Raw genomic sequence first — 25,869 nt, forward strand, 5'->3', positions numbered from 1 at the left:
TTAGAGTAGATTCACCGCCTGTACAATCTGCCAATGACACTTCGGCATCCCGCGTTTGCTCTGGGGATTTTTGTTCGCCATCTTCTCCTCGTTTCCGTTTGCTTTGGCTAAACATAAAGCCTCATTCTTTGAGGTAAAAGGTGGAAATCCTGTCGCCAATCCATCTTCCATCACAAAAGAATCAGCATATCGTGGCAAATACAGCACTCGGTTGCGAGGACACTTCTCGCTGCTATCAACATTACTTCGTCCTTCGCTTGAGCTTTCTGTCACATCATTCAATTCTCTTATCGGCAGTTGAACCAAACCTCGTGGAATCACTTTGAAATCAGTGTTACTTCTTGGCAAAACGATGCTCTAGCTGCTCTACATATGAGATGAAGGCAATGCACCGTACTCTGTCATTTCAATACAACTATCTCCGCAATTCGAGACTACACCATGGAGTTTCTGGCTGCAATTAGGTAAGCCTTAGAAATCCTTGGAGACAAATAAGCCAGGACTAACCACATTTCGTGTTCTACAGGGAACTCAAGGCCCTCCCGGAGGCTACCCACATTTTGTGCCCCCGAAAAGGCGACGATGACCATGGACACTACGACGATCTAGAACAAGTGGATGAAGAGGGGAAGGCTATCAAGGATATTGTGGCCGAAGCAAAGGCGCGAAGAGAGAGTTTCCTCTCGTCCATGCGCATCCTGGCGTACCATAAGGATGGAGTAGAGGAAGATCAGAACTGGGTTCTGGCAAAACTAGACGAGTCGCTGGAGAAGTGTGATCTATGCATCAAGCATTATTACATCGGCAAGATCTGGCTCGTGGACCTGCTGAAGGAGGAGAACTATCATGAAGATGATATTGAGGCGTTTGCCCAGAGAATCGACGAGTGGGACATTCGGAGAATCACCCGCAACTTGACAATCGCTACAACGCAGTTGAAGCAAACCCCATTGGAGAAAATTGGCTTGGGTGTTTTGGATAGGGCGGCGTTGCTGTCAATTTTCGAGACACTGAGCTGTGAAGCCATGCTGCGCAACGAAAGCCTCCTACAGCAATATTTTGATGAGCCGTTCAAGCTCATTCAAACAAAGCGGAGCTTGAAGGTTTCCGATTACATTCCTGCTGTCTCCCGTTTTCTTTTCGATTCCAATCAACTTCGAAGCTACTGGGCTATTCAGTCATGGACACGATACGCGCGGCCTCCTACTACTCAGGAATTTGAATGGGCGGTTCGCGATGGCCTGGTGATGGGCTTAAAAGCTGCTTCACAACAGCCACCGCAATTTGCAGTTATCCAGAGGTTGTGGCGAGGCATGCAGCTTGTCGTCCGAAAGCTGGACAAGGAGCAGATTACACATCAGCTTCGAGGGTTGGAAATAGACCCTTGCCGTCTTTCCGTCGATCATCTCTCCATACCTGCGCCGAGCCTGCGATTTCTTCTCAACGCCATCCAGCTATTCCTTGAGAAAGCCCCGGTTGACTTCTGGGATGCTATGCAAGCCATTTCTCCCCAAGCAATCATGGAGCAAACATTTTACAACACACAATTCAATGCCTTTCTCATGGAAACGTCCGAAGGCGAGCCTTTTGAGAGGTCCGCATTGAAGGACATGCTTTCCTGGATCAGTCCCTTCCTCGGCTCATTGAAAGGTGCCCACCAGCCGTCTGCCTGTCGATTCTTGACATTGCAATTACTTGGCCGTCTTCAAGATACCCAATATCCCAATTTGTCACGCTATCACTGCTTTAACATTGGCTTGAGCAGCCTCCTTCAAACGCTACGCCGCTTTACAGAAAATGAGTCTTCCCGAGGTACAGTTACTCGTATCGTGTTGGCAGAGACAATGGGAGTGGTTGGTGATACCATCAATGTCATCATCAACCCCCCGACCTTTGATGTCGAGAAAAGTCGACAGGAGGATATTCGCGCGCAGTGCATGGAAGTCGTACGCAACACCTTGGCATTAGAGTGTCAGTCATTGAAGACCGATTATGAAGCACTTCTGAAGCAAGGTACCCTCGCACACGGAGTATCTACCTACTCTGCCCCCATCTGGGATGCTGTCATCAAGAACCTGCACCCGGGTAATCTGCCGCTGTCAAGTTCGGCCCTCCTAGGTATTTTGCCCCTAGTGGGGTTGGAGATGTTTCCCACGAAAGGAGAAGGGAACAAGGAGAAGACTCACTTCAACATGATTTATGGCCATCTCACCAACCTCTCATGTCGAATCATCGGACGTCTCGTAGACTTTCCTCCCGAGCATCTTGAGACGTTGTTCCGAAGTCAGGATACAAGCAGCGCTGTGATTTCAGCTTTGTTTGCCGCCGACCTAGACACATACACAGCTGCGGTTGACCTGATCAAGGCCGTCAGTGGTCAGTCAGCTCGACGAGATGCCATTTCTCATCTGCTCCAAACTTCGTTCACGACCACGATCTACGGTCTCAGTTGGTCGTTCCGTCGGATCTCTCACATGAAGACTTTCGCGCCGGCTCCAAGAATGCTATACACTGGTACAGATATCGTAGAGATATTATGTGATAGTCAGACCGGTATGTTGCGAACTCGTAATCTCGCTGATCGTCGAGAGGTCATCTCGCTACAGAAGCTATGGGAGTATCTGTGGCTAGCATTGACTACGATCTTTGATGAGACTGAGGCATGGCATCTTCGGGGTAACGATAAGACCGTCATGCTTGAATTCTGCCGTGACACCATTCAGTTCGCAGATCTTCTATTTGATCAGTATGGTGTGTTCTTGGGAGCTGTAGGGAACGCTGATCCGGGGCAGACATCTACATCGGAAAATTTCTTGAAGTCGCCAACTGCCACAATGAGTGCTATGGTAAAATGGCTTAGGTTGAAGGATGAATTTCTGGCAACTACACTCGTAGGGTTGGTGGCAAAGCTTCTGCGCCGATTAGGTGGGATGAATGTGACCACCGTGAAGCCAGATGCGTTGAGCTTTATTGAGGGGGTTGCTGTCAATGGCACTATCAAAACAATCCTCAACCAACGTGAGAAGGCAGAATTAGTCCGCTCATTGGAGGCGTACTACAAAAAACCTGTCGTCACTGCCTCAACTGCTTCTCTCAAGAAACAATCTTCTATCACCGCTTTTGCGAAACCCTCTGATACCTCGAGCCCCTCACGCATTACGAGTGACGACGATTTTGACGATGATAATTTGACCGACCAAACTCTTCTTGAATTGTCTTCTTCTGTTGAATTCAACAAGGCTCGTATCGCAACCCAAGCCAAACGGGACGCTGCGAAGGCCGCCAAAATGCATACCTCTACGGCTGTCAAGACTCGTCCAGATACGTTCGCTCCCGGATCGTTCCTCAAGTCAGTTCCTCCTGTACGATCCGATGGCAACAACGTCCTATCTTTCCGTGAGAAGCGTGAACGGGAACGGGAGGCCAAGAAGAAGCGTGATCAGCTTGAGCTCGCTAGACTCAAGAGGAACATGCCTGCTCATGGCGTTGGGGAACAGACAGCTGAACAAGGCTCTGGCCTTAAAGGTATTGGTATCAAGGGTAAAGATCATACAACCCCCGCTGATAGCATGATGGTCTCCTCTGGTGACGAGTCTAATTCTGAGAGTGAAGATGAATTAGACAAGGAGCTCTTTGGTGCCAAACCAAAGAAACCCGAGGCCGTTGCGGCCTATGAACTAAGCAAGAAACAATCCCTTCAACAGCAACCCGTCAAAAAAATCAAGCGCCATCGATCTGTCAGGGATATGCGGGCTCGCCTGGCTCCAGATCTCGGTTCTCTTCACCACTCAATCCTCTCCTGGGACTTTTTCGCAACCGGCGACCTTCCTCCTACCTCGGACCGCACCGATTATTCCCTGGTCTCGAACACGTTCCGCACACCCGATGCCTACCAAAGTACATTCGAACCTTTGTTGATTCTTGAGGCGTGGCAAGGTTTCCAACAGGCAAAGGACGAAGGTTCTTTCCGGCCCTTCGAAGTCAAAGTCATGACCCGATTGGCTGTCGACTCGTGGATCGAATTCAGCACCCAACCGCTTGGCATTCTTCCCAAGGATTTCAGCATGGGTGAAGGTGATTTGGTCTTGTTCTCCAACTCGTCGAAACTTACAACCGACCCTACTGCTCCCCACGTTCTCGCACGTGTCTGTGGTGTCAATCGGAAAAACAAAAAGATGGAGGTCACATATCGGGTCAATCCTGGGAGTAGCAAGTTCCTGTCTTCCTTTGGACCAGGAACTGAGGCATGGGGCGCCAAGATCACTTCTCTCACCCCAGTGGAGCGTGAATATGGTGCCTTGATGGCGTTGCAGTACTATGATCTGTGTGAGGAGATTGTCATGGCTAAACCCTCACCTCTTCTCACTTACTCCGACACACGACTCCAGCCCATCATGGATAATTACTCCATCAATCGGGCTCAGGCAAGAGCCATCAAATCAGCTGTTGACAACGACGCGTTTACTCTTATCCAAGGTCCCCCAGGTTCCGGAAAGACCAAGACTATCATCGCACTTGTCGGAAGTCTCCTAAGTGACGTGCTTGGGAAACAAGTGGTCAAAGTTAATGGTGGCCCTGCGAGAAATGCCCTATCAAAAAAACTTCTCCTGTGTGCGCCTAGCAATGCTGCTGTCGACGAGTTAGTCATGCGATTGAAGGAAGGTGTGAAGACGACACATGGTCGGCAAGAAAAGGTCTCCGTTCTTCGTCTAGGAAGAAGTGACGCAATTAACACCAAGGTGTTGGATGTTACCCTTGAGGAGATGGTCAATACCCGCCTGAACCAGGACCCCAGCAAAGGAAATGGTGTCGACTTGCAGAAGCTCTATGAAGAGCATAAGACAACTGATACGTCATTCAAAGAGCTTCGTGGGCGACTCGATGAAGCACGAGCAAAGGGAATGCCTCCTCCGGAGGAGCTGGAGCGCGAGTTCGAGTTGATGAAAAAGAAGCGGTCTCAACTGAGCACGTCTATCGATAAAGCCCGCGACCAGAACCATACGCTGGCCCGCAATGCTGACATGCATAAACGCCGAATCCAAGAAGAAATTATCAACGAATCTCATGTCATCTGCACTACTCTCAGTGGCTCTGGACATGAAATTTTCCAGGGTATGAATGTTGAGTTTGAGACTGTCATCATCGATGAGGCAGCACAGTGTATTGAACTCAGTGCTCTCATCCCATTGAAGTACGGCTGCTCGAAGTGTGTTCTTGTTGGTGATCCCAAACAGTTGCCTCCAACTGTTCTGTCGAAGATGGCCTCCAAGTTCCAGTATGAACAGAGTTTGTTCGTCCGCATGCAGAGGAATCACCCTCAAGACGTGCACTTGCTGGATATCCAGTACCGTATGCACCCGGCTATCAGTCGTTTCCCTAGTGTGACGTTCTACGATGGCAAGTTGCAGGATGGACCGGACATGGCCAAGCTGCGCCGGCGTCCCTGGCATCAAAGCGAACTTCTCAGTCCTTACCGATTCTTCGATGTTCAGGGAATGCACTCATCTGCAGCCAGAGGACATTCCTTGGTCAATTACGCGGAGTTACAAGTGGCAATGCAACTGTATGATCGTTTGATCACAGATGTAAAAGACTACGACTTTGCGGGCAAGATTGGCATCATCACACCTTACAAGGGCCAACTGAGAGAGCTCAAGCTCCATTTTGCCCAACGATATGGCGAAGACATTCTGAACAAGGTTGATTTCAATACGACTGACGCTTTCCAAGGTAGAGAAAGCGAAGTCATCATCTTCTCCTGTGTCCGAGCATCCAACAAGGGTATCGGTTTCTTGGCTGATATCCGCCGTATGAACGTCGGTCTCACCCGTGCCAAGTCATCGCTTTGGGTTCTAGGTAACTCCCAGTCCCTGGAGCAGGGCCAATTCTGGAACGGGCTCATTAAGAACGCGCGGGAGCGAAATGTCTACACGCAGGGTGATATTGTGAAACTCCTGGAAAAGCCACAATTCACTGGCTACAAAGAGATTGAAATGGTCGACCTTGACGCCGAAGAAGCCCGAAGTTCTCCTGACTATGAACCCCCTGTACCACCAATTTCCCGCCCTTCATCGGCCTCTACTGGCCTTGACTCGCGCTCCGTCTCGGTGTCTGCCTCTGGGCGCGGTACACCTCCAATTGCACGGCCTGATGGACCTTCTGGGGGAGCCAAGGGCCTAGACACGACAAAAATGTGTGGGATCTGTGGAAGCGCCGACCATTTCACTCATAACTGCGACAATGACGAGGCAAAGGACAATGCTCGAGGAACCTGTTTCCGCTGCGGTCGGGCTGGTCACACCAGGATCTCCTGCCGTGCTCCACGATGCGGCGAATGCGGCGAATGCGGGCATACGTCCCACGCCTGCAAGTCTACGAAAGTCCTTTCAAAATTCGAGAAAGCTCGTATTGAGAGAGAAGAGTTTAACCTCAAGCAACGTCAAGATTCATTCACTGCGCGTCAGCGAGAGCGTCAACTGGGAGGACACGACCGCAAGGTCCCTGTCGTTCAAGCCACAAATTCAACCCCGCCCGTGAAGCCTGCTGATAATCCCGCGAAGAGAAAACGCGAAGAATCTGCCTCTGGTGGACCACAATCGCAACGTCCTCGTACCGGGCCAAATGCCCCAATCAATGCCCCAAGAGGCCCATTGGGTAGTGGCCATCCCGGTCTATCTGGTCCGACTGCTCGTGGTCAGAATGTCCCTCGAGTCAGTGGTCACCCAGGTCTTTCTGGTCCCCCTCGCAATAGCCCAGTGGCCAATGCTGGCAATGGTTACAAGGGACCGCCAAGCAGCGGCCCACCAGGAGTGAGTTTTCCCATTTATGAAATAACTAGCTTCATATATACTGACAATTTCTTAGGGTCTCATCAAGCCTTCTCGCGATGACCAGGCGTATCCGACCGAAATTGACCCAACAAGGGCTCTGCCGCCAGGAGCAAATGTAAACGCCATATCCAAGGTCGACTTTCCTCCTGATCACTCGTGCTAATATCTTATCAATCTAGCCCCCCAACCAAGGTCCTCTCAAGCCCCGACCCCCAATGATCCGCAAAAAGAAGGAGTCAGATCCTTTCATCCGACCCAAGCCGAAGCGCAAGTGAACACCACAATACCAATAACGATGTACTACTAAGCATCCACATGACCTTATGTCATATGCCTGTCACATATTGAAACCAATGGTCTCAAATACCGATGATGAATATCATCTTGTAATATTTTACATTGTCTTTCCAGCGTTACACTACTACCCATTCGGGTCCTCTCATCACTTCATGTCATCAAATTCTTCCCTTAACATACCTTTAGGAAGAGATACTTCTTTGTCGTCTACGGAAATACATCTAGATTCTTTTTCTGAGCCATACATTATAGGCGGCTTGGGCCTATATCCATAACGACGATATGATCTAGTTGGCTTGATCTAGACATAAGATCTTGCTACCATGAAGGGAGTGGGCTGGTTACGTCGCTACCACGTGACACTAAAACTAAAGAACAATGCCCTAACTTAATCAAAGGTTATACGTATATGGATATGTTTTCACAAATTAAACCTCTTTATTGGAGTTGGCACCTGAATATTTACATAGATATGTACATACCACTCGGTATATCGAATATTCACATCAATATCAGAGAAAGCCTAAACAGCCTTTTCCACATCCATATCTTTCTCCTGTGTATCAGTAACCACACCCTTCCTATCTGGATCATCTGATTCCAGTCCATCCACCGTTCCAGCATCGTATATCTCATCAGGTAGAATAGCGCGGTCAACCTGCGTCTCCTTCGCAGGAAACAGCCACGATAACAACAAATAGACAATAGAAGTCGCAACAAAGCCCAATAACCACCCAAACTCAAATGGGTGCATACCGACGCCAACATCGATATGAGAGTTCACAGACTTTATCAATCCGGGAATACACGGCGCAACACCAACAACAAACGCCACCACAGCGCGCCAGTTCGTACCAGAAATAGTCTTCGCAAAGCCCGGGATGGAGAATGTATACCGATATGTCGGGTTATTCGGCTGGTATAGAGCGAGACTGTCATATCGACGACGATTGACAACCCAGAAGTCAAACATCATGATCGCAGCAATTGGACCAAGGAAGACGGCGTACGCAGACATGAAATTAAGGAAGTTTCCTGCTGATGCGAGGATTTTCCATGGAACAAGACACCAGGACAACACGGCACATAGGAGCTGACCGCGTCGGAGGTTGATGTAGCGTGGTGCTAGTGCGTTGAAATCGTTAGCTGCTGAGAGGGAATTGGCTGAGATGTTCACGCCCAGGGCGGCTAGTACGAAGGACGCGGCGCCGAAAAAGCGACACACGCGGTTGGGCCAGTAGCTGATTAGGACCATTGGGTCCCATGGGATGGACTCGAGGTTATAGTGGATCTGGCCGGCGGACGAAGCGGCAATACCGATGAAAGAGAAGAAGGTGAATACAGCAGGTAACATGGGGATATAAAGAATCTGCCATTTTGCGCTGACACGAGAGTAGCGAGAGACGTCGGATTGGGATACTGACATAGTGCAATAGTTGCCCATTACCGATGTCATATTGGCTAAGAATAGCCAGCTGTATTTGGATCCGGAGACTGTTGGAGCTTGTTGGTCGAATACGCCGCCGCCGCCTTTCACGGTGACAAATGCCCATACTAAGATAGCGAGCCAGGAAATAGGGACCAGGATTGATTTGACCGTAAACAGCCAGCGTAGCTTGTTTGGGTGCATGCAGAGGAATGGAACCTGGAGTAACCAGAAGAGCAAAAGTCCGACCATACCGTTGGTGGTAATGCCCTGTGACTCGGGGATATGGTTTGGAATATCCAAATAGCTCGGCCAGATTGCTCCCAGCATGACACGGACGGCATTTCCGCCGTTGACATTCTGGATGGCGAACCAGAAGACAGCAAGGATGACTCGTGAAATAATGGCGATATATGAGCCCCAGAATCCCCAGCTAGCACGAGCAATCACAGGGAATGGTACATGGTATATGGCGCCCACCGCACCGTTTGCTGAAATGACCAATGATATGATGAAGAAGGATAAGGCGACGATACCTAGGGCTTCGCGATACGTGAGGCCGACAGCAATCATACCGCTGGCGAATTGCCAGGTCGCTGCTTGCAAGGCATCGGAGATCCAATATGCTGATTGCTCTATTAGCCCTAGTTCGATGGTTGCAAAAGATAAGCACATGTACTGTACCTATTATACTGAGGACGCCCCATCTGCGCGCATTTTTGGCAATCGGGTCGAGATCATGGTTTGTCCACCGTGCATTGCCTGCGGCAAATGCAGATTCACCCTGCGAGACCCGTAAACGAGGCCTAGGGATGCGTAGCTTCATGGTTGAAGATGTCGGTGAGGCGTCGGGATGTCAAGATAAAGAGGGGTTAGGCGCCGGTCTCTTGTGATTGTATTATAACAACACAACACAATGGGTAGAACACAACAATAACAAAAAGAGAATAAAACAGATGCAGGGCCGAAGTCTTCTTATTCCCCAGATTTGCCCCCCGACCTTGTCCGTGCTCAACAGGGCTGATAAGAATCCTTGGAATGATAAGCGTACAATATGCAGATAAGCATAGGGGGACGAATGAGAACGGAGAGCTCAAAAGTACCTCGTAAAATTCATTTAGAGATATCAAGATATGCTTAATTGCGATGCTGCATGCTAATGCGAAACTGATGCGATCATCGCTACCCATAGTCATTCGTCGACCCCTACGAAAGTACAGAGTACTTATGTACTCTCTTTACTGCTTCTCCCCTGGCAAACGGACATCCTGCCATCCTCTTCCATCACCAACGCCCGGAAGACTACCGTGTGGTCTGATCCCCTGCCATTCCGTGATATTGATCCACCCGATCTGCTGCACGTCTCCAAATCCGCCAATCCAGTAAGCATGGGTAACCACCAACCGGGCCCAGAAACTTGCATGAGGCGAGTGAGAAGAACCTGGTATCCAAACCTTTGCATCAGGGTGTGGCTCGAGGAAACACTTCTCGAGGGCTGCAGCTGCATCACTGGGAAGTGGGGATGGGAGGTTCTCCAAGTATCCGAAGAGAGTGACGCGAGGTAGAGCAGCCGGGCTGAGAGGAAGACCGGGATAAACAGGGCCAGCTTCGTTGAGATGATCCCACCAGTCTAACTGGAGACTGAGATTAGACCCCGCTGCAATATTCTTAAATGTAGTTCCAATGCGAAGGCCGAGAATGGTTGGATCGCCGTTATCATCGTGCGAGAGATCCGATGGTAGGGATCCATCACAATCGGCGATGTACTCTCGTAGTGCGATAGAGAGGCCGGCAACGTCTGAGGGGGCGTGTGCGGAGGGTGGGAGGGACTCTGGGAAGTTGGTGGAGATGACGCCGGAGGGGGCCAAGGCCAGTAGGCGGCGGGCCATCAAAGTCGAGGTGAACCATGACGGGCGGTTTAAGGCACTTTCATCTTCAATGTGATCAGAGCTCAGGGCGGGGTTGAAACTGTTTGGCTGTTCGAGGAAGGCCTGGAGATTGTCTTCGCGGGGGACGACAAAGCCGTGGGTCGTGAGGGGTAAAAGTAGTGCGAGAGCACCAGTGAGGATAGCTGAATGAGAGACCATCACGACGGCTATTCAAGTAAATAATTTGGTATCCAAAAGAGCTTTCAAACCTTTACAGGAGATAAGAAGAAGAAAGTAGGTAGAACGGAATGGGGAAGTGCGGAGAGCATCAGCTGATAGCAATCTTATCTGATCGGGCCATCTACGGCAATCTCTAGCCGCCAGTGACGCCACTTCGGATTTTCCCATGAATTAACACCGCCAGTTCTCCAATACTTATTACATGGTATCTGTGAGATGCCCTGATAATCAAGCACATGTTGCTTAAATTCCTGAAATCTTTGGGTGGGAATGAATTGAGTTCTGAACCTGTTTGTTGCCCGAGCACTGACTTTGCATGACAGTTCGCAACAGAGCTTTGTCTCTTCATGTTGCTCATTTGTCCATTAAGCGCTGTGCTAAGATCGACCTCCTGAGACTCCCCGGGTCCTAAGCCTCTTGTGAAATGCGGTAATGGTATAATAACCAACCAGGCTTCAACAATCTCCGGTCCCAAGTATAGCGAGCTATTCTTGGCCAATATGGCATCGGTACTAGGAAAGTAGGTACCCATTAAAAGATGAAGACCTAGATAAGCAATAAACCAGATCCTTAATGTGTATAAGTATAACAAGAGACACCAAAAAGGTCTGTAAATAATAGATTAGATATAATAATTTGAGTTATGACATCATATGCAGAAACCAAAGGAGATATCACCATATCAGTCTTATATGAATACATAATCTTCACCCCTATGTAGGCTAAGCATTCGCACTCGTATCTGACTTTTTGGACCTGATCAAGCCGATATCCGAACAAGGAAGACCTTGCCAGCCATTAGGGTGATAGCATTGGTCGAGTTTTCGGCCGGTAAAGACGGGACTTTTGTCTGCATATGCCTAAGCACGCCAGTATTAGAATGAATGTACACAGCTCCTTGCAAAAGCTATGAACAATGCCATGCATTAGCTCCACTCTATACTTAGAAACGAATATCCGAGTCCACAGCCACATGAGTCACAGCCACACGAAGGCCACAGCCACACCGGCACTCGCGCACTCACGGACCACGGCCACAGCTGACGCATGCATGACTCACAGCTGAACCATGGATTCCAAATGGTCGCACAGACCTGTCATGTGAACATCTGCCTCCAAGGCTGGCTAAGGAATACGAGGGGGAGCCGATATCGCTGTTGAGCTGTATTTGGATTTGACTATCCTATCCGAGAGGGAAAACCCTCGGAAATGGTAAATATACCATCCCCTAGATGGAAGAGTTGATACAGGTATAATCAGGGCATAGACGCCCGCTTTCCGCCAGTAACCAGAGTAAATAAAAAAGACCATAACCGTCCCATGCCGACCACTCCGTTCGCAACCACATAGATAAAAAGAAAGGGGTAAAAAGTGAGAGAACAGATGCACGATGCAAGTAGAGGACATGCCAGTCATCACCAGATCGTACATTTCATGGGAATCAAACGCCCAAGTCCCAATACGTACAACCGAGTGCCCGAGAAAATAGGGGTATGTACAACGGGTTCGGGTCGCCGTATGGGAAACAAACAAAACGACGGACTTTTTCTTTTTTTGCCTCGCACAAAGGAAATAAGAAAAGTAAGGAAATCCGCTAATAAATCGCAAGTTAATTCAAGTACTCCGCAACACGGAGACTCGGGTTCAACGCGATCTTGCGTGCTTCGCTGCCACAGCAGGCACGTTTCATGCCTGCTGGTCCAGAGACTGGGCCAGTCCGCACGGGGGGGATGGAGGACCCGTGTTGCATCATGAACGAACGTGGGAAGTGTCCATCAGGCAACACGGAGTGATCTCCAGAGGCCCCGAGGTTGATCAGATGGCGCACATGGTTTTGGAGCAGGAGATCGTCGGATCCAGTACGTCCGCGTTTTCGGCACTGGCGCCGTTCCGGCGTCGCACCGGAAAGTTCGCAGAGACTCTGAGCGGCCTCGCTCAGGCTGGAATCCAGGGAAAAATTAGACAGGTCTGGGACCGAAGAACCCATAGAACTGGGATATTCAGGAGAGCTGTAGACGCCGACCAGACAACTCTCATCAATCGGAGAAGCGATGGCCAGAGTCTTTCGGGACTCCTTGAGGGAATTGCTCGTGCAGCGCAATGTAGCCTTAACAGCCAGGCTAGCTGGTGCTGAGCCACAAGTACCCGAGGCGTTAGACGAAACTGATGACGACCGCGAAGAGCGGGACGACAGGGTAGAAACGTCGGAAATCATCGAGTCGGGAGACGATGCCGATGAGGTCGAGCGAGCCAAAGATGACCGACGAGCCACAGCCGGGTAACCATCGTACGACTGAGTCCGAGGGCAGAATGACATAGGCGGGCGCTGATCAAGTGTTGATCGCGCCATGCACACATTCTGCGCCTGAGACATAGCCGTACAGATGGATGGGCGGCGGTAAGCCACACTCGCAGCAGGAGTGGGGGCCACTTGAGACTGGGGGGTCATCTGTGGCGTCGGAAGCATCATAGGCCGTGGAACATTAGGCAAGGCCAAGTTGGCAAAGTCCATGCGCGGAGTCGGCTCCATGGTTCGCGGAAGACTCCGAGCATAAGTCGGAGTTTGTTCGCGGGGCAAGGAGCGCACCGACTCGTTGCTTGGCAGACTACGAGGCGAGGGGAATTCTGACAGACCGAGATCCATCCCACCCATCGCTGATACTGGGGTCACGGGCTCTGACTCTACAAAGTCCAGTTCAGGAGTGAGTTTGGGTAGGACAGTCTGCCAGCACTGACCTTTAGCAACCGGGGGACCACCGGCACCAGGGGTCAACTTCAAGACCAGATCAGTCCAGCGCTGAAATGTTGCTTCATCAATGTGCAGGCGCCATCCGACAGCCTTGAGGAACATAAGCTCATTCTGGTTAATCTCGAGAGTATTAAGGCCAGAAATCTTGCTCCAGGCACGAGCGGAATAATTCCGATCCTGCAGATATTTTGAAGCGAGAATCAGCGCTGCCAGGAACATCCGGCGCCCACACTGCATCGCCCGCAAAGGCGACTGATCCCGAGGCTGCTCCTTGGTGAAGTCATGCGTGGGCACGTGGGGCTTTATTTTAATCAAATAATACAAGGCCACCTGCAAGGTACTGTAGCTAGTACGCGAGCGGCGGAGTGTCTCCTGAATAAAAGTGCGGAGAGGAAGAACCCCTTTGGATCCGGTCGCGGCATCACTGCGCGATGCTGCGGCGGAAAGGGGCCAGATGATCTCAACAATCTGTGATGCGGTGTCTTAAAAGGAGGGGATGTTTAGCTGAATGTACGACGTACTTGAGTCTTTTCTTAAGACTTACCGACGAGGTTGTCGACGAAGTTCACCTTCCGTTCTGACTGCCGTAGCAGACATGGAGGAGGGCGCGCACTGGGAGCGCTAGAAGAATAACTGTTAGTGCGCCGAGGGTGCATTCGCAGCTCGGATGGCACTACACCGTCCACCTTGGAAGCAGGTCCCTTGGCAAAAGCCCGGGAGCATGCCCCATTCTGGTTTCTTCCTGCCAAATGGCTACTCTCATTCTCCCAAATCACGTCAACCGGGTTGGTCGATGTTGATGATATCGAACTCTGCGATACGCAATCGAGGGAGAATACAGATGAGGAAGAGGAGGATGCGGAGGAGGAGATCGAGGAGGCGTAAGGGTGAGCGTGGTGAGACGCTGTTAATTGGGAGCTTGGGTTTGAGAGGGTCAAGCCCAAGACGTCCATCCCTGACATATCCGGAAGTGTAGAGTTCATATAGGGTGTTTGTGGTGAACAAAGTTCAAATGAAGACCGGATAAAGCGAGATGGTCCGATTTTTGGAACCGTAGTGTCAAGATACCGTTAAGCAGGGAACCGGGAACGAGAGCCGAGGAGACAGAGCCGTCTTTGCGAGCTAGGCGACGGCAGACCTTTAAACGTAGAGAGCCAGGTTGATAACCGGGGTAGGAAAAATAAGCGGAACCGCCGGGGTGGTAGCGGGTTAAAAAAATAAGAGACCAAAAGGGGAAACAATCAACTATAAAGACAAGAAAAGGAAAACGTATTCACGATCCGATCAACCAAGTGCTTCTGATATAAACCAAAGTAGGGGCACGTGGCGTGGGATGACTCTTTTCTGATGAGTGATTCAGATGGAGCCAGAAACGGTGACGATGCAGAGGTCGGTAACAGTAGCAAAGGCGATCGGAACGAAGGAGTCAATAGGGTACATTTTGAAATGAGTCGTGTGATAAAAGAGTTTATATCAAGGCATCCAACGGACCATGGACAGGCAGAACCACTTTAGTGGCGGCTTGTTCAAGGCAGTCGTTGAAGCGGGCTAGGCAGAGAAGGAGTTCGGGGGGAAGAGGGGATGGGAGGCTGATGGAGGCGAAATGAAGATTAGTTAGCGGAGTCAGAAGATATTTATTTAGGGCAAGTTTTTTTTACCTATGACTCTTCTCTCAGAGAGTGGTTTTTGACTAAAAAGAGATTGGGGGGGCAAAAAATGGGAAGGGGAAAAGAAAGTCTTGTGGCGAGAAAGGTGGGTGGCGGGTTAGGAAGATGCCGGGAGGCGCAGGGACCAACAATAGAAATATAGAAATAGAAATATAGAATATAGTCAAATATTCTACTTTTTATCTCCCTTATAATCAGGAGATATGGAGAGAGACTATCTCGAGATGGGGAGGGAAAAGGATACGGATGCGGCGAGAAGACTCCGAGATAGGAGCGAAAGAAAGAGTGTTGGATTGTGGTACGACGGTGACTCACGTTACTATCACCTTTTTTTTCCCTTCTATATAGATACTATTTTATACTTATTATACGTTATTTTATACTAATATTCTATTTGATAGTCTAATATCTCTTTTTAGATATATTTATAATCTTTCTTAATCTTTTCTTCTAGAAAATCCATCTACCAAATACCATAGAATGATCATGCAGTGACACCTTAATGTCTGTGTAGCCACTCATAGTGTGATGAATCTTATTTTAAAAAGAAAAAGACCATATTAACAAATCATAACAAATCATAAAAATGGTTCATAACATTCAACCATACTCCAAGGTTTTTGTTCAAATTCGACTGAGTCATAAAGCCGCTTGCCACGCTGTCTTTGCACCCCATCCTGACCAATCTTGGCCAATCCACGCGCGGCTGTTCTGTGATCCACTATCATTCCCATTATTCCACCGATTATCTCGATGTTGATTGGTTGTATATTGCGATCGGCACTGGTTGGAGTTGCCTGCAGCCTTCCAGATGGAGCTGGGGAACCTCGGGTGTAGGTTCAACTCATATGACCTCAAACTTAGGCTGAAAACAAAGAATGTTTCGGGCTTCATAGATTTCTTCAAATATCTGTTAGATATGTAGGGCAGCCAAGTGGCAAATATATGCATTTTGTATGTTGGAGTAATATTTAGTAACCCTAAGTTGAGACCTCTAGGGCTTGGGGGAACAAAATTAATAAAAAAGGTTTCATAGCGTATAGCAAATGTACTCGAACATCCTAAGCTGTACAGAGTACATGTACAATATACAAACTATCTAGAAATGTGCAAGCACCTCTCCCAATACCTCTACCAGCCCCCGTACTTCGGCCGCTGTCCTGATTAGTTATCGAACAAATCCCAAAAGGATACCCACTCACCGGTGTTATAGTGCAGTAAACTGACCCGCACCACCCCATCCTCCACATCCTCCAATCCGCACACGTCGGCCAGTAGCCGGTGGCTGTACATATGACCACTGCGGAACCCAAAGGCCGATCGACGCTCAACCTCCTCCACAAGGCGCTGACTACCCACTCCCTGCACAACAAAGCTAATAACCGACACGCGGAGCTCCTTGCTGGCCGAAACCTCACCGATAACATCAATCCGGCTATTAGAACTCAAGAATTCCAGTAGAATCTGTTGCAGTCGCTCCTCATGCTCGGCCATCTGCGCCCAAGTTGTACCAGGGTCAGTGCCAAAATACTCCACAACATGGGGAATACTCTGTGTAAGCTCGTGATTAGCCGACGCCAGATTGAGCTTCAGGTCTAGCGTATCGGTGGGCTTGAAGAAGTGCCCTAGTGACTGGATCTGGTCGTGAACGCGTGATGAGGCATATAATTGCGCCAGATGTGGTCCATACACCTTGTACCAGGAGAATGCCTAGTGGGGGGCAGATCAGCAACCAGTCATGCAAAGGCTTGGGTTGAAACTTACGTAGAAATCCACGTCTAATGTTTTAACGTCGACCTGACGATGGGGGGCTAGGGCTACTCCGTCCACACACAGCAGGGTCTGTATTGATCGGGTGAGTAAGTGCATAGAGAACGATAGATGTTATTGTTACTCACGCGAGGATGGGCATGGACAACGTCTGCAATCTTTCGGATCGGACTGATTGTACCAGTGATATTGGAAGCATGGGGACATGCTACGAGTCTGGTCTTATCGGAAAGCAGGGACTTCAACTCAGCTGGATCGCACACTGGGTTCTTTGGGTTGGAAGCTGCCCACCACTTTACAGTCAGGCCCAACCTCGCTGCGATATGGACCCACGGGGAAGTATTGGCCTCATGGTTAAGTTTGGATAGGACCAGTTCATCACCGGGTTGGAATTCAAGTGCCGTAGAGAGATTGTGCAGTAGCTGGGTGGTTGAGATACCAATGCTGATCTGTTTCGGATTTCATGTGTTAGCACCCGACGTTTGGCAATGTTTATACTTCTTGGGAAGTGCCATGGATTAAAGTGCAGATACCTCCTCAGGCGCAGCATTGATGAATCCAGCAGCCACCTTGTATGCATTATCGTACGCATTAGTCGAAATCTGAGAGACTTTATAGCTAGCTCCGAGCTGGACATTCGTGTTCAGCAAGTAAGAACGGATGCTATAGCTGCGTCAGTATACATCGATATTCAATGCGATTAGACTAACGAGTCGGCCACGGTATCGAGAACTTGACTTCCACCTGTAGTTTAACAATTAGATCAGATCTCAAGTTTAATGGGGCTATGAAGATGGAGGTCCATCTCACCAGCGTTGTCCATATACACCTGCTCCTGCTGCAGTGCAGGGAAGCGAGAGCGGGCTGCGGAAACATCGAGAGTAGAGGCCATATTGAATATTATCAGATTCGCTTGATATGACTAGATGATAGATGTACTATTACGCTCGAAATACGAAAGATGTATGCCAACCTGATTGTCAGCCCGGCTGAGAGGGGTAAACAGTGGAGCTATTACGGATTTGCTCCGGTCTCAAATTAAATATGTACGTTGTACTTTAGTTGTATTTTGTCTCGATGATCCAAGCTATCAGACATGCCAACTCTACATCATAGAGCTTGCGATCGACGGATATATGAACAGAAGGAGTAAGTCGCTTTCACTCAACGGCAGAAACAACCACATAGTCTGCAGTATCATCCCTCCATATATAGAAACCAGCATTTCGCTAGAACTGTCTAGATAGACACCCTCTCCTAAAGAAACTATATACAACAGCCCTACGCGTAGCCGTGACATGGAAAACATGAATTAAACGCGAAGATTTTGCTTCCATCGGGTATATGTATGAAATCCAAACCCAACAAAACAACCCGCAAAACACAAACCCCAAAAGCACCACATAGCTGTATTCCCAAGAACAATAATTCCACTACCGGGAGCGCGACGCCGCCGCAGGCCCTCCACCTGGCGAAGCATCATGTACCACACATAGCAAGTACTTTCGATCTGGCACAACCACGATCTCATGTTTCTTCGTGCGCATTCGAAGCAGCTTCACTTCCCCATCCTCATCCCGATCCTCACCATCATCCCGGTCTTCCTCCCGGCCCTCGTTCCCGTAGTCGTAGTTAACATCCCAATGAGCGTCGCTGGGTCGCTGCACAGTGAGGGTTGGTCGTGATAGCGAGACACCGAGCGCCTCGGCACTAGAGACATATGCGAAAATGTGGGCAGCTAGTGTTTCGGCTTGCGAGGGTTGGTAGGGCTGTGACACGGCGGGTTGGGTAGGGGATGGGTCTGTGGATTGGGCGAGAGAGTTTTGATCGGTTGTAGATGGGGTATTATGTGCGGTGCGAGAGGCGTTTTCTTCAGTCTGTGCTAGTTGTCCTGTGCTTTGGATGATGGATCCATCTTTGCGGGAGAGGATCAAGGTGGATTGCACGCCTGGGCGGGAGGTGAGATGTGAGAGCAGTGCGGTGACATGCTGAGGGACTTGCTGTGTGCGCTGGGTTTGTTAGAATAGTTGAGCATATTTGGAGAGGTTATATTTACTTGTCCTGAGTTCGCCATGATTGGGGGGTTCCGCGGGGAATGTGAAGAGTGTTGGTATGTGGTGTGGGTGGTTATGGTTAGGGGTTAGACGAGCAATAAGGACTTCTTGCCTTTGCAATTGCTGTTTCCGCTATGTACTTCTCTTCAGCCAGAATGGTTGAAGCACATGGAGCTCAAGAAGTTGACTGCTTGGGCGTCTCCAAAACAAATGACTAAGCATTGGGATGGGCACAAAAACATCTAACTATGGATAGGTGAAATCCTCCTGCAAAGATCTTTACGCTCTTCACTTACTGGCACAATGATAAAAGCTCAATTCAAAGCTCCACCCCGGTTTTCAAAGATCTGCCAAATAGTTTCAATTATATGGGAGCTTCAAACGGTGCACTATGATCGCGACTCAGAATTGTATAGATGCAATTTATTGTTGCATGCAGGGATATACAGCGTAACATTCAATAAAATATATATATATGAAAAAAAAGTGTCAAAGGTACGACAGAATGGTATCATAGAGAAATAAGCAAGGATAGACAGGGCCTAGATATGTAGAAATGGAAAACAAAAGAAAACAGAAAGCATCGCAAGCCAATAAGTAACATCGTTCCGACAGAAGCAATGAAGATGTAAAAAAGGATATAAGAAAAAAAAAAGGATCGTTATCTATCGTTTGCGAGAAATTCGAGCTCCAGTGAAACTGGACTTGTCCGACAGCCAACCAGACTCAATGTCTTCGATCATGTTGTCCAGCTGTTTGACGTTTGCCCGCGTATCTCGGTGAGAGCTAGAGGGCTCAAAACCGCTGTGTTGACTGCTGCGAGAAGAGCTGACCCAGCTGTCAGGTCGTGACGTATGACGCCCAGAATATTGGCGGGAGAAGGGAGTGTGTGAGAAGCCCGATGACATGTTCGGGTCAACGTTGAGAGATTCGAGAGGATTCTTAACTCCGGCATTGAGCGCTGCCATAAGAGCGGCTTGTAGAATTTGGTTCTGGCGTTCCAGATTCGCGACCCGGTCCTCGAGGTAGTGATCCATTTGAGGAGGGCCGCGGGTGTTTTGACTGCTTTGAGACTCCCTTGATCTGTGTGTTGATTGGGAGTATTGTGATTGAGGGGATGTAGTCCTCTCAAGACTGTGGATGCTGCGGCATTGGGGTGTGATAGGGCGCGTACCACTAGGATAACGAAGTCGACTGTTGGATGCCAGCCGTGGATCCATTGTCTCATATCCTCGGCGCACTGGCTGAATGCGCTGGTATTTGTCGGACTCCCGGTGCGAGTGTTTGGCGTTTACCCCTGGGCCAAAGACCTCTTCGTCTGATGATGGAAGTGGAGACTCAGAGCGAGATTCAAGGCGACTTTCTTCGTATGTTTCGGGGAAACTCTCATGTCGAAGGCTGCTCCTTGAGCTGTCACTCCGGGATATGGTCGAACCTCGGTAGGACCCTGGTGCAGTATATTTGCGTTGGGTAACCTTTCGCCCAGGAGGAGGTGGTGGGAGGTGAGAAGGCGGAGCTGATGGGAGTGATGCAGTGGGTGGAGGCGATGGCAGGCCAAATGGAAGATCCTTTCGATTGACTTGGGAATTGATATGAAGCACCTTTGGAACAGTACGTTTGTCATTGGGCTCTTCAGGGATAGTGTGTCCTAGTACAGGAGAGTCGGCCAGAGGCTGTCCCTCTGAACCCTCTGCATCAAATTGGCTTGAAGGGCTTTTGTGGAGTTTTTGCGCTCGAGGGATGCCCACGCTTGAAAAACGGCCCCTCGGAGTGCAATGTTCCGGGGTTGGCTGGTAGTGTTCCGAGAGCGAAGTCGTAAACAAGCTTTCTTCGTCGTCGGCCATTGACCCGCCAGCGACGCTGCCAACAGTGGATGCCGGGGGCGACTCAACAGCACAAGAAATGTCCACAGTGGATTCGGTCCGCTGGTCTTCGCCAAGTTTTGGCGAAGGAGAAGGCAGAGTAGAGGATGATGACCTTGATCCAATCCCTCGAATAGAGCGAGCGTTGGCCTCTGCAATACTCGGCGAGGATTTTCTAGATCTGGGCAGTGAGGGCAAAGGCCGTGTAGGCGCCGGGAGAGGGAATGCCTTCAGCGTTCCCATAGACAACGAGCGCCGCCGAGATTTGGTCTCATCTTGCGATGTAGAATCCTTAGGGGCTTGTTCCACAGATGGTGCCGCTACAGGAGGTGTCGAACAAGGTACAGGGGCATCTGAGCACTGTGGCTCTGCCTCGCTAATCGGAACATCTATTGGACCATCCGATGGTTTCTTTGGTTCATCTGGAACATCAGATACGTTGTCGGAAGATCGAGTCCGTGAGCTGGATGCCGGAGATGCGGGAGATGCTGTGGTATTTTCGATCATTTGGTACCGAGGAATTGATGAATTTCGAAGTGCACCCATGCTAGATTTGCGAGGAGGTGCAACGTTGGGGAAAAGTTTCAAGGTGGGCGACAATGGTGTCGCATTGCGAAGACTAGATTGGTCTGATGGAGTTCGCTTCTGGCTATCAATAGACAGTCTAGATGACTCTGTCGCATTAACACTCAAGGATGCGTTGACGGTAACTCTTGGGACAGGGCTGGCATGGGTATTTTGCTCTACGGAGGTAGATGGCCGTCTGATTTGCTCATCAATTGAGGCTTTCCTATAGGAATGACTGGTAGAAGCCATTGAGGAAGTCGGTCGGGTGATGTCTTGACTGGGACGTGCCCTTGGACTTAGCATCGAGTTACCTGATGACGATTCGGAGGAGGCGTGCTCATTTGGCTGATACGGTGGCGGCATAGAATCGTCGAAATCGGAAGCGAATGTAACCGCGATGTCGACCATTGAGCCAAAGTCATCAAGATCCAAAGAGGCCAAGCGACGTCTTGCCTCAGTTGATCGCCTGTTGGCATCAACTTTGGCTTGCAGCCATGGCTGTCCAATGGTTTCCACATCTTTCTTTGATTTGGACAGAGTTCGAGAGATAGATGGTGACAGGCTTTCTTTTGATCGCTTTGCTTCCTTTTGTTCCTTCGACTCAATTGGTAAACGATCCGGAATAATAAATCCTCCCCTTGTTAGTGCTTCAATTTGGCGTTGTTGCTCTTCTTGCTTCGACCGGGAGGAGGATGGTTCCTTCTTTTGGCGATGAGCAAATTGCAGCAGGCGACGATGGAATGGCTTTGGATCCTGCTTTGCATCTGACTTCGATTCCGCTTTCGATTCTGCCTTAGATTCTGCCCTCGATGGTACAGGCGAAATAGGAACCGGGAGTGCAGTTGGACTCGAGGGAGTTTGAGAGGGAGCTCGAGAGTGGGGCTGAGATGGAGGCTGAGATGGAGGCGGGGTCTGGGCTGGAATATTCTGACTCTGGAAGAACCGAACCATGTCCACTAGGCTTTCATTTCTACCAGCTCTTTCGGCCGTACCTGCTGATCGCGCTTCAGGTCGTGGAGTACTGGCGTCTCTAGACCTGGGGGTGACTAGAGGCCTAGGTGGAGGCGCAGTCTTTGTGGTCGTCATGTTGGAGAGCTTGCGTTTTGAAGGAGGATCAGGTCGATAAGTCCGAACGATTGGGCTTGGTGCACAGTCATATAATAAATCACACTGATTCATAGGGAGATGGACCACCAATTAATGGCTGGCTTTGCAATCCGGCCCGGGTCGGCATAAAAGTCCACAGGTAAAGCAATAGATGCTATACTTTCCAAGTTAGAGAGACGAACCGAGTCATTATCTCGGAAGCGTGACATGCTCACCTGTTCAATAGGGCCAACGCGATTGGGGCCTGTATATGAATGAGAAATATGATATGTCGACGTAAATTGACACCACTATGTACAGGGGGCGTCGATATGTACAAAGTCGACAAGGGTTGGCGATGTGTGGCGTTTTGGATGAAAATCGAAACAGAAATTGACAGTGCAAGGCCGGGGAGAAGGGAGTTTAATAGTATTCTAAGTGAGCTATCGCATCCTTACTTGGGGATCCTCAAACGCAGGAGTAGACCGGGGACCCTCGGGAACCTGGAAAGGCACAGATAGGTTGAGGCTAAAATGGTAGCACAAATCCGACGAATAGGTCCTGTAATGAAAACAGGTTCATCCAAGCAAGGTCCTGTGGATAACCTTTCATCGCACAAGAGATGTGGCACTCGCGATGTATAGTTTGGCGGGAAAGAAATATGATACATCAATAAAGGCAAACCCAGTGCCACCAATGCACCTGCATGTTGCCGTTTAGGACTCGGTCCTTTTGTGCATTGTGCCTATTGTAGTAGGGACAATTCTGGCAGTCCAATCGTCAATTGAACTGTTATCACCCAATTGGCGTTTTTTTTTTCTCCCCTTAGACATTAATGTAAGGGGGGGAGTCCTGGCGAGGAGAATAACGTCAGGCTGCGCCCTGTACTCTTGTACTCCGCACTGGATGTGAGCTATCAAATCCGGCAGAACTAACAAACCTGTTCATGTCAAACAGATGAATTGGCGTGATCTTTCCGATTAAAGCAAGAGTTTAGATCGGAGCTATACAGATCCAAGTTTTGAGGAATCCGGGTAAGGACAGATGGGAAGGGGAAAAAAGTACAGATCGAGAGATGAGAGGGTGATAGCTCACAGTCAAAACCTTGAACTATTGAAAATAAAGTCAATATGATGACATAAATAAATTGACGGACATGTCAATGTATGTCGATATGCACCCCATACCAGTCACACATAGGGCATAACCATTTAGCCCTAGAATTTACCTCACTACGGAGTACTCCGTACAGAGTAACGTCAATCTATATCGGCATAATATAAAGAGAAAGATGTATGATCAACTATCTGTATATTTTCAAGAAAATACGACTGATAACCTACTTCGTACGAATACATACTACCTACATATGTAAATTCTCATTATTCTCCCCTTGCCTTGATATCCAACTTATTACCTAAATAGGAAGTACGTAGCACAGTTTACAATTTTCCTGCATTAATCTCCGAAATAACGCTCTTCTTCACATCTGCAATATTTAGCTTCGTCCTCCATTTCCCTCAAAATAAAATCGAAACAATCACAGACTCATTTCCCCTCTTTGTATGCAAAGATACCCACTTTCAAGACCAGGAAACTAGATGTGAAGAGACAAGTCAACCACATATACTCTCTCTGTAGCATTTCACTCAAGGCCTATGTACTTTTAGCCTTTGAGCCGAAGTCGATCACGATACGCCATACATGTACACCTGACAATTTAATGTTTAATAATACGCAGACATTTGATATTTGAGAGTTTGCGAAGCAATAGAAAATCCAGTTCTCTGTTCCAATATCCTCCCTCGGATCACCCGTAGAAGCATACATAGAACTGATAATAATTGCAATAATTGCCCAACCCCAGAACACCTAAAAAGTCAATTTCTAAATAAAAAAATTCCACAACGTTATTTTGCTGTTCTTCTTTGCTGATCTTCTGGCTCTATGGGGATGAATGAAAATCGATGTTCCACGAAAGCTTATATAAAGTTCCAGCTTAAGGCTTTGGCTCAAAGCCTTGGTATTGTATATATCTTGCTGCTGCAAGCCCTGCAAGGGCACAAAGTCCACCACTCTGAAGGCCATGCCGAGTCTATTCGGCGCGCTGGTTGCAGTGCTCGCAGGGTGAGATCGTCTGTGTAAATGCAGACGCCGTACTCCGTATTGATGTCCGAGCTGGCTTGAATGGGATGCGTGGTCCGCTGGTGGCTGTATACGTAAAGTCCGCATAGAAGCTCTAGGCCATATCCTAGGTCACGGTACCATTCTATTGGATGGATTTGGGTTTGCTCATAAACCTTGGCTGAACAACTCATGGGCCCGGTCCATACGCAATTGCTTCTTTTAACACCTTGCTGACCCCGGATGATGCACGGCCCAGCTCACCACCTTCCTCTCTGGCACCCTTGAGTCCACGCTCGATTGGTGCCTGGAAACGAGTCGAGAACACGCGGTACCTGTCTTCACGGGTTTCGTACATCTCTCCTTCCTCGTCGCGCGGCTTTCCAAACAAATTCAGATATGCGAATGGCGTAGATGAGTCTGAGATCATGTGCTGGGCGGTCTGAGAAAGAGGGAATGGCCAGTCGGTACTCTCATCTTCACCGGACATCTCGCTGTCGACACCGCCGATATAAGGTTTTCCGATTCCCGCATCCAAAAACATCGCCAGAGCCCCAAGCGTTTTGACCATGGGCTTGCCCTGGCTGCCGGCCTTCCCAAATGAAGCCCGGGTCGAGGACCACTGTGATGACTCTTCGGTGTGCCAGCTCAACACAGACAAGAAGCAGTTGAGCGTTTTGATCCATCCTCCTGCGCACGAAACTGTTGCTTCGCCCGCTACCTCGACCATCCATGATAGAATCTCCACAGCAGAACTGCGGATATCCGCTCCAAGATGGGTCATTCCTGCGCGGACGTAGGGAAGGAGTTGTGCCACATGGTCCTCGATATCGCCGGGCGGCAGGGCCCGCAAGAGCTTAAGCAGCTGGGTCCGTACGCTGTTGCTTCCATCGAGGATGAGTGGGAGCAGAGATGGTAGAATGACGCTGACTGGTTGTGGCAAAGGTGAATTTACTGGTCGAGAGGATATTGTGGTAGTCAGGTAAGCGAGCGAGTCGCGTCGTTGGGTGTCGGACTTGACATTGAGGAGAGATAAGTTATGCGTAAATGTGGCATTTGAAGTCGGTGCATTAAGGTGGAGGGATTGTTGTGTTAGGACGATTGCTGGTAATTGTGAGCATAATAATATGTCAAGCAGCCAAAAAGATGCACATACACTTTGATTTGAAACTCGTATCAGTGTAGTTGTCGGGCTTCGCTTTGGTTTTTCCAACCCTAAGTTTAGGTTTCTTCAAAGGGTTAGCGGGTCGAACAAAAGAAACAAATGTTTGCGGTTCTAACCTGGAAATCCTTTTGCTTATCCTTCTTCCTTTTAGAACTGGAACCCAT

General features: G+C 49.1%; 8 protein-coding genes across 8 annotated transcripts; 1 reads left to right on the forward strand and 7 right to left on the reverse strand.

The window, feature by feature from the left end:
- Positions 1–441: 441 nt before the first annotated feature.
- Positions 442–7,105, forward strand: PGRI_075550 (putative tRNA-splicing endonuclease; the record flags this gene model as incomplete). The annotated part of the gene is made up of 4 exons (XM_040795269.1): positions 442–464; positions 527–6,809; positions 6,865–6,945; positions 7,010–7,105. The coding sequence occupies 4 exons, from the start codon at positions 442–444 to the stop codon at positions 7,103–7,105; spliced, it is 6,483 nt and encodes a 2,160-aa protein (XP_040652946.1).
- Positions 7,106–7,650: 545 nt separating this feature from the next.
- On the reverse strand, positions 7,651–9,379 carry PGRI_075560 (nucleobase cation symporter-1 family protein; the record flags this gene model as incomplete). The annotated part of the gene is made up of 2 exons (XM_040795270.1): positions 7,651–9,188; positions 9,238–9,379. 2 exons carry the CDS (start codon positions 9,377–9,379, stop codon positions 7,651–7,653), a joined length of 1,680 nt encoding a protein of 559 aa, XP_040652947.1.
- Positions 9,380–9,791: 412 nt separating this feature from the next.
- PGRI_075570 (uncharacterized protein) lies at positions 9,792–10,640 on the reverse strand (the record flags this gene model as incomplete). Its single annotated transcript, XM_040795271.1, has 1 exon — positions 9,792–10,640. One exon carries the CDS (start codon positions 10,638–10,640, stop codon positions 9,792–9,794), a length of 849 nt encoding a protein of 282 aa, XP_040652948.1.
- Positions 10,641–12,270: 1,630 nt separating this feature from the next.
- PGRI_075580 (putative G1/S-specific cyclin Pcl5) lies at positions 12,271–14,393 on the reverse strand (the record flags this gene model as incomplete). The annotated part of the gene is made up of 2 exons (XM_040795272.1): positions 12,271–13,892; positions 13,955–14,393. 2 exons carry the CDS (start codon positions 14,391–14,393, stop codon positions 12,271–12,273), a joined length of 2,061 nt encoding a protein of 686 aa, XP_040652949.1.
- Positions 14,394–16,176: 1,783 nt separating this feature from the next.
- Positions 16,177–17,739, reverse strand: PGRI_075590 (putative aminotransferase; the record flags this gene model as incomplete). The annotated part of the gene is made up of 7 exons (XM_040795273.1): positions 16,177–16,232; positions 16,280–16,787; positions 16,842–16,919; positions 16,976–17,296; positions 17,381–17,510; positions 17,558–17,591; positions 17,658–17,739. 7 exons carry the CDS (start codon positions 17,737–17,739, stop codon positions 16,177–16,179), a joined length of 1,209 nt encoding a protein of 402 aa, XP_040652950.1.
- A 541-nt stretch (positions 17,740–18,280) lies between these two features.
- On the reverse strand, positions 18,281–18,921 carry PGRI_075600 (uncharacterized protein; the record flags this gene model as incomplete). Its single annotated transcript, XM_040795274.1, has 2 exons — positions 18,281–18,856; positions 18,904–18,921. 2 exons carry the CDS (start codon positions 18,919–18,921, stop codon positions 18,281–18,283), a joined length of 594 nt encoding a protein of 197 aa, XP_040652951.1.
- A 645-nt stretch (positions 18,922–19,566) lies between these two features.
- On the reverse strand, positions 19,567–22,416 carry PGRI_075610 (uncharacterized protein; the record flags this gene model as incomplete). The annotated part of the gene is made up of 1 exon (XM_040795275.1): positions 19,567–22,416. The coding sequence occupies one exon, from the start codon at positions 22,414–22,416 to the stop codon at positions 19,567–19,569; it is 2,850 nt and encodes a 949-aa protein (XP_040652952.1).
- A 2,314-nt stretch (positions 22,417–24,730) lies between these two features.
- PGRI_075620 (IPI1/TEX10 family protein) lies at positions 24,731–25,869 on the reverse strand (the record flags this gene model as incomplete). The annotated part of the gene is made up of 3 exons (XM_040795276.1): positions 24,731–25,644; positions 25,697–25,769; positions 25,822–25,869. 3 exons carry the CDS (start codon positions 25,867–25,869, stop codon positions 24,731–24,733), a joined length of 1,035 nt encoding a protein of 344 aa, XP_040652953.1.

The sequence above is a fragment of the Penicillium griseofulvum genome (genome assembly GCF_001561935.1).
Source record: "Penicillium griseofulvum strain PG3 chromosome Unknown contig_6, whole genome shotgun sequence".
In the NCBI taxonomy this organism is placed as follows: domain Eukaryota; kingdom Fungi; phylum Ascomycota; class Eurotiomycetes; order Eurotiales; family Aspergillaceae; genus Penicillium; species Penicillium griseofulvum.